The following is a 7,490-nucleotide window of genomic DNA, read 5'->3' as shown; positions in this document are numbered from 1 at the left end:
GAATGTAGCCTAAGTAGCCGCCCTCCTTTAAATTTAGCCAACTATCATTTTATTTTAAGAAAATAGCAAACCTTATACCACCACATTTCACTTTTTTCAAAATACCCATAACAAATTTATGCTAAAAGTCTAAAACTAAAAGTTAATTTGAAATTCTATTTAGTCAGAGAGATAAGATGTCGCACATAATATATAACCAATGTATGCGACAATCTGTTTCGATGAAATAGATGAAAAATATAAAGTAATGCGTAAAAGTAAAAGACACAAAGAATGGTAACCCAATTCGGTGTAACATAACTTACTCGAAGTTTCTTGTGCCTCTTGTTCGTCCTCGTTTCGAACATATGCACAAAATGGATGATAAATTGCATTTAGAGTTAGATCTTTTTGGATCTAGAATGTTGATGTACCATCAAGAGATTCCAAATCTGTATGTGCGGGTATTTTACCCATTTTCTGATAGATTGCTTGCTAAGCTTTTCCTCAAAACAAAATAAAAATAGCAAGCTTTTCCTAAAAAAAATAAAAATAAAAATAATTGTGGGTGTTGCGCGAGGCAAGTGTCATAATCAAATCCGTTCATCATCAAACACAAATGAAATGAAACCTCCATTGTCAAGCTCATTTTAATCACGCTACAAAATAGAGCCAAAAAAAAAAAAAAATCAATCAATGGCTGTTAGTATTCCGGGCATCAACTCTCTCACCATATCGTGCAATCCTCGCAGAACAAGAAGACCTTCTTTCACTAGGGTCTGTTTCCGCAGAACCAAGCCGATGAGCTTCTCAGTTTCCGAGCCCAGTTCTTCCTCGCATTCACATTCTAGGCATTTCTCTAATGTACGTATTTTCAACACATTTATCTAATTATGAACTTTCATTTTCAGGTTTGCTTTATTCCCTTTGGGTGTCTCAGTTTTCCAGGTCGGATGTTGTTGTTTCTGCTTTGGTTTCTCAAGAAAGCATTTCTGGGTTTTCGTTCAAGCTCACTTACTTGGAGGTGAGTTTTCGTTTTCCTCTTCTGGGTTTGACTTTGTGTCTATACATTTTTTTTATGCTGGTAAAGTTTTAATCTTTTATGGTTTAGGGAAATAGTTGGTTGTGGGAAGTGAATGATCTTAAGATTTTGGTTGACCCAATCTTGGTCGGCAATTTGGACTTTGGAGTCCCATGGGTATATGATGCTGCAAAGAAATATTTGAAAAAATTTCAGGTACATTTTATCTTGATCGTATATATGTCTTCTTTTTTTTTTTTTTTTTTTTTTTTTTTTTTTTTTTTTTGCGAAGACAAATCTGCTTGATTTTTCTTATTATCTGTGACTGCTACAATGTTTTTGACGCAGCTGAGTGATCTTCCTGAAGTATTAGATTGCTTGCTGATTACACAAAGCCTTGATGATCATTGCCATTTGAAGACTTTGAAGCCCCTCTCTGTCAAGTACCCTAATCTCCGAGTCTTGGCAACTCCGAATGCTAAAACACTGTTGGATCCATTTTTTAGCAATGTAAGTACTTGCTATGTCGAAGTATAACTTGACAGGGCTCTAGTTAATGGCTTTTCTTTGATGATCTTGTAAAATGAATTGAAAATAATCACAAATTAGGGTTATTAGTGTTGGAAGAAAAATTTTGGTGATGAAGGAAGCGTATATAGTTTTGGGCAATCTAGAGAGCTCTTTATTTCTCTAGAATTTGCTTCTAGAAATTTGTCTTAACACAATACAAATTTGGGCGGAAAGCTCTTCAGGCACAAAAGCTACAAACCCAAAATCAAATTGTTTTTTAAACAATTACTAACTTTTCATGCTCTTTGGCTTTGATTTTTTACTGTACCCATGATTTGTTGCCCTTGAGTTGCACGTGTTTTGTCTCCAAACTCTTACCATCAAAAAGAGCAGTTTTCTCAACCTTATAGGTCATCAAGGACACACAAAAAGAAAAATCATGTGGGACTAGAAACCCACAACATGTGCGGATACATAGCCAAGATCTAAAATTGGGTTTCGGTGATCAACATCTCAATCTTTATCAAAATAATTCCAAGTCGTATCAAGTTTCAGGTCCGTTACTTGTCACTTAACTTTACGGCTCAGTTTGCGCAAAATCAATGTTTCTCTACTCTATTCGAACTTATTGGTGTAACATTGTACTGCCAACCTGGCTGTTGGTGATTAAAGTCTCATTCTTTATCGACACAGTTAGAAGTTGAATCATGTTTTAAGGTCGAATGTTATTGAAACCAATCAAACCTCGCTCAGAATCAATCTTTCTCTGCTCTACTCAAACCTACCGGTGTAACATTTTTCAGACCACTTATCTAGTGCCCGGCGAGAGCTATGTTATCGAAGGAATCAGCGGTTCGAAAGTGAAAGTTAAAGCTACCGCAGGGCCCGTTCTCGGTCCTCCTTGGCAGCTCCCTGAAAACGGGTATGAATCAAACTTAACGTGTCCTTTAAAAAATCACGGGCCAACAATATAATTTCACTAAAAAACACTTTCTTCGAAGTGAGGGTCGATCTTTGATTTACAGATCGGTAAAGTTTGCGAATTTGCGTTCCAGGTACATTGTTACTTCTTCTTCAGGGGACCAACTTAGTTTATACTACGAACCCCACTGCGTGTACGACAAAAGGCTTCTCGAGAACGAAAGGGCTGATATTGTGATCACGCCAGTCATCAAACAGCTTCTTCCGTATTTCACTTTGGTGTCCGGACAAGAGGACGCCGTTCAACTCACAAAGCTGCTTTGTGCCAAGTACATAGTCTACACGTCTACATGTTTTATGGATCTGACTTTTTTTTTTTTTTTTTTGCGTATTGTTAAAGATTTATCGTTTGTACTGACCCGTGATATGTTTTTTAGGTTTGTTGTTCCGATGAAAAACGGCGACCTGGATAGCAGAGGGGCTCTTGCTAGTCTAGTTCGTGGCGAGGGGACAACAGGATCATTCAAGGTCTCTCTCTCTCTTTCCCCTTTTTTTCTACCAATTAATGGCATGGACTCAGATTCTTTAAATTTAAAAATCCCCGACACATTCCAAAGTAAATCATGTTAATTTTGAGAAATTTGATTAACTAGATGTAAACGTGTATTACTTGTATTTAGTTATTTAATTATTTTATTTATTTATTTATCTGAACGTAGCTAAGTTAGTTTGTTAGAGTTTGTTTCCTTATTCCTAGGAATTAGTTATTTTTTATCTGCTGTGTATATATACTCAAATACAATTAATAAAAGTCAAGTTAGAAAGAATTAATTTTCTGTACCGTGTTTATTCTTCTCCTTCTCGTCAATATACTTTTATGGTATCAGAGCTTAAAAGGTATATTTTCGATTGAGGGAGACATGAATTCTACAGGGGTAAGCGAAGGCCATGGCTCGGACGTTTCTTCGGATTCTGTCCTTCCTACCTCCAAAATTACCCCCACGGTTTCTTCTGATAACTCTATCTCACTTCAAATCTCGTCCTTCAAGCTTACCGGACGGAATTTTCTCAGTTGGTCCCGCTCAGTTCAGCCGTTCATCCGCGGAAAGGGGAAGATGGGCTTTCTTGATGGCTCATACCCTGAACCTGCGACTAACGACCTGTCTTTCTCAGATTGGGACATCAACAACTCCATGGTGATGTCATGGTTAATTAATTCCATGGAGACTTCGATCGCTGAGATTTATCTTCTTTACCCTATCGCTAAGGCTATTTGGGACGCTGTCACAATGGCTTACTCGGACTTCGATGATTCCTCACAGATGTTCCATCTGCGTACTCGGTCTCGTGCCCTTCGGCAAGGTGAGTCCAGGGTTACTCAATACTTCAATTCACTTACTAAACTCTGGCAAGAGCTAGACTTGTTCTCTCCACAGATTTGGCATGATCCAAAAGATGCAGCGATTTACCGTCAAATCCTTGCTCGAGAGCGGATCTATGATTTTCTTGCTGGTCTAGATCTAAGCCTCGACGATGTCCGTGGTCGCATCCTCAGCACCAAGCCACTACCGTCTCTTGATGTGATTTTTGCTGAAGTTAGACGTTAGGAGTCTAGAAGGAGTGTTATGTTCAACAATTCATCATCAACGATAGAGTCTTCCGCCTTGGCTGTCCGCAACTCTAAGAAGATCTCACAATTTTGTGAGCACTGTCAGTGCCCACACCACACTAGAGCCACTTGCTGGAAAATTCACGGCAAGCCTGCTGATTGGGTTCCACGTCACCTACGCAACAATGACAACAAGGGTATGCACGCCTCCTCTAAAGGCCCTTCCACGACCAGCCCTTCCACCACCAGCGTGGATCTGCCTTTCTCGAAAGCGCAACTGGAGCAGCTCAGCAAGATTCTCGCTGGTTCTTCAACTTCTTTGATCGCTTTCGGAACAGCTCTCAATGCCACATCTTTGCAACCTGCACCTTGGATTATCGACTCCGGCTCCTCTGATCATATGACGGGTAATCGATCCTTGTTCTCCGATTACTCTCCGCAACTTGGTAGCCGTTTTGTTAAGATCGCCGACGGCTCTTTTACCAGGGTAACTGGTGTTGGTACTATACAATTGACTAACGAGTATACGCTCAAGAATGTGCTCTTTGTGCCTAGCCTATCTTGCAATCTGCTGTCAATAAGTAAAGCAACGGTTGATCTTCGATGCATTATCAGTTTCTCACCTCGTAATTGTATTTTTCAGGACCTACTCTCGGGGCGGACGATTGGGAGTGCTAAGGCAGTTTCGGGCCTCTACTACGTGCATAGCCAACCTACCATTGAGAATTGTCTTTCCGTTTCTGAGTCACCATCCACTTCTCGCCGACAACACGTCTGCTTCTTACTTCTCCATGTCACAAGACTACCAAAGACATAAGAGCAGTACCCTGAGGTTGATCTGCGATCGCTGACCGAACCCGCATAGTCTGCGTCGACATAGACTTCGTCGACGCAGACTATGCGGGTTCGGTCAGCGATCGCAGATCAACCTCAGGGTACTGCTCTTATGTCTTTGGTAATCTTGTGACATGGAGAAGTAAGAAGCAGACGTGTTGTCGGCGAGAAATGGATGGTGACTCAAAAACGGAAAGACAATTCCCAATGGTAGGTTGGCTATGCACGTAGTAGAGGCCCGAAACTGCCTTAGCACTCCCAATCAATACTATCCGCGTGTAATTGTCCTTGGCCGCCAACTTTGATTGGCCACTTCAACAACTAGATGTGAAGAATGCGTTTTTGAACGGCGATTTGGAGGAAGATGTCTACATGGATCTACCACCGGGTTTTGATTCGGAAAGGGTGAATGGAATGGTATGTCGTCTCAAAAAGGCCTTATATGGGCTAAAACAATCCCCCCGTGCTTGGTTTGATAGATTTACAAAGGCCATTCAACAGCATGGGTACAAACAAGCACAAGCGGACCATACACTATTCCACAGATCGTGTGATGGAAAAATTTCGATCTTACTAGTGTATGTCGATGATATCATTGTCACCGGCGATGACCTTGATGAAATGAACAGAATAAAAAGAAAGCTTGCTGGTGATTTTGAGATGAAAGACTTGGGAAACCTTCGATATTTCTTAAAGATGGAAGTGGCAAGGAGCAAACGCGGAATCTCAGTATCACAACGGAAGTATGTCCTAGACCTACTTCAAGCCACTGGAATAATGGGATGTAAACCGGTAGAGACACCTATGGATGCCAACGTGAAGCTCTGCAACGATAATGATGACGATCAGCCGACTGACAAAGGCCAATATCAGCGGTTAGTTGGCAAACTTATCTACTTGTCCCACACGCGACCAGACATTGCGTTTTCCGTAAGTTGTGTGAGTCAGTTCATGCACGCTCCGTCAAAGAGTCATTTGGATGCCGTGTATCGAATTCTCAAGTACTTGAAAGGGACACCTGGTCGAGGATTATTCTTTAAGAAGAATGAAGGCAGACGAGTCGAAGTCTATGTCGACGCAGACTCTGCGGGTTCGGTCAGCGATCGCAGATCAACCTCAGGGTACTGCTCTTATGTCTTTGGTAATCTTGTGACATGGAGACGTAAGAAGCAGACGGTTGTAGCTCGCAGTAGTGCAGAAGCGGAACTTAGAGCGACATCTCTCGGCATTTGCGAAGCACTTTGGCGGAAGATACTTCTGAATGAATTGAAGGTTGCTGTTGAATTTCCACTTCAAATATTTTGCGACAATAAGGCTGCTATATCCATAGCACACAATCCTCTCCACCATGACCGCACAAAGCACGTCGAAGTAGACCGACATTTCATGAGAGAAAAAATTGATGATGGAACGATCAGCATAACCTACGTACCATCGTGTCAACAGACAGCCGATGTTCTAACTAAAGCCTTATTCAAACCGGTGTTCGAAGTTATGATTGACAAGCTTGGATTGTTCAACCTGTACTTTCCAGCTTTAGGGGGGGGGGGGGGGGGGGGGGGGGGGGGGGTAAACGTGTATTACTTGTATTTAGTTATTTTATTTATTTATTTATCTGAACGTAGCTAAGTTGTTAGTTTGTTTCCTTATTCATAGGAATTAGTTATTTTTTATCTGCTGTTTATATATACTCAGATACAATTAATAAAAGTCAAGTTAGAAAGAATTAATTTTCTGTACCGTGTTTATTCCTCTCCTTCTCGTCAATATACTTTTACTAGACAAAAGAATACACTTAACTGTTTAATTCGCTTGATATCTACAAAATTTCAAGAGTAGACTTTTGACCGAAAAGAGACCAAAATGCTCGTGAATCAAATTTCTGTTTTATTTTTTTAGAGCATTGTGTAAATAATTATGGTGATTTGTTACAGGAACTTTTGGCAAAGCAATTACCGGATGTGCGAGTGCTTGAACCGAGTCCTGGTGTGCCACTCGAAATCCCAGCTCCTTGAGTTCCTCCATGCTTTATTTTTATAGTGTAGCTATATTGCATATATATATATATATATATATATGACAAACAAAATAAACATCTTGAAGGAAAAAAAATAAAATAAAACATGGAGGTCACTTAAACGATTCAAGAAAGAACAAGGAGGGTCACTCACAACGATAAACATACATGAATTTATTCACGAGCGTATATCATTGTATTTGTTGGTCTAGGGTGCATATAATTTCATAATTAATCGTGTATAAACATGAATATGTCGAAGTCCCGTGAATAAAGTGAGCAAACTATAAATAATATATTAGATAGGTAGGTCAAATTGAAAGTTCTTTAAATTCCTAGACAGTATAGGATACCCAGGATAGTAGTCCTTAGAGCAAACATCTCTGCCTCAGGACCGAAATTCGCACAGTTTTCCCACGCCACATCCACAGCACTTCCCCTAGATGATTACGCGCCACGATACCAGCTGCAGAACTCCCAGATTTATACGCGGTGTCGGTGTTGATTTTTATATAGCCCTTATTCTGCAAGCACCTACTTAGAAACCGGACTTCTCTCCGCCGCAGCCCCGACTCATGTTCGTGCACCGATTATTGATT

General features: G+C 40.5%; 2 protein-coding genes across 3 annotated transcripts; both read left to right on the top strand.

The window, feature by feature from the left end:
- The first annotated feature begins 506 nt into the window (after window positions 1–506).
- LOC149402494 (Metallo-hydrolase/oxidoreductase superfamily protein) lies at window positions 507–7,213 on the top strand. 2 transcript variants are annotated; one of them, XM_089608753.1, is made up of 8 exons: window positions 507–843; window positions 920–1,003; window positions 1,091–1,216; window positions 1,349–1,510; window positions 2,314–2,432; window positions 2,536–2,760; window positions 2,869–2,959; window positions 6,809–7,213. In XM_089608753.1, exons 1-8 carry the CDS (start codon window positions 676–678, stop codon window positions 6,887–6,889), a joined length of 1,056 nt encoding a protein of 351 aa, XP_089464879.1. In that variant the 5' UTR covers window positions 507–675; the 3' UTR covers window positions 6,890–7,213. The 2 variants fall into 2 exon arrangements, with proteins under 2 accessions (XP_089464879.1, XP_089464880.1); XM_089608754.1 differs by having other exon boundaries at window positions 513–843; window positions 2,566–2,760; window positions 6,809–7,212.
- Window positions 3,300–4,815, top strand: LOC149402495 (uncharacterized). Its single transcript, XM_089610019.1, has 2 exons — window positions 3,300–4,447; window positions 4,684–4,815. The coding sequence occupies exons 1-2, from the start codon at window positions 4,057–4,059 to the stop codon at window positions 4,716–4,718; spliced, it is 426 nt and encodes a 141-aa protein (XP_089466145.1). The 5' UTR covers window positions 3,300–4,056; the 3' UTR covers window positions 4,719–4,815.
- Window positions 7,214–7,490: the final 277 nt, after the last annotated feature.

Source organism: Urtica dioica, chromosome 3, assembly GCF_054948205.1.
Source record: "Urtica dioica subsp. dioica isolate 48M chromosome 3, U.dioica_male_clone48M_v1_H2, whole genome shotgun sequence".
Classification (NCBI taxonomy): domain Eukaryota; kingdom Viridiplantae; phylum Streptophyta; class Magnoliopsida; order Rosales; family Urticaceae; genus Urtica; species Urtica dioica.
This window is presented reverse-complemented; position numbering and strand designations above follow the sequence as displayed.

Excerpts from the sequence above, each read along its gene's own strand:
- LOC149402494 (XM_089608753.1), top strand. The coding sequence starts at position 676 with ATGGCTGTTAGTATTCCGGGCATCAACTCTCTCACCATATCGTGCAAT. Across the intron at positions 1,004-1,090 it reads TCAAGCTCACTTACTTGGAG|GGAAATAGTTGGTTGTGGGA; the intron begins GTGAGTTTTCGT and ends TTTATGGTTTAG. Across the intron at positions 2,433-2,535 it reads TGGCAGCTCCCTGAAAACGG|ATCGGTAAAGTTTGCGAATT; the intron begins GTATGAATCAAA and ends TTTGATTTACAG.
- LOC149402495 (XM_089610019.1), top strand. The coding sequence starts at position 4,057 with ATGTTCAACAATTCATCATCAACGATAGAGTCTTCCGCCTTGGCTGTC. Across the intron at positions 4,448-4,683 it reads CTCCTCTGATCATATGACGG|GACCTACTCTCGGGGCGGAC; the intron begins GTAATCGATCCT and ends TGTATTTTTCAG.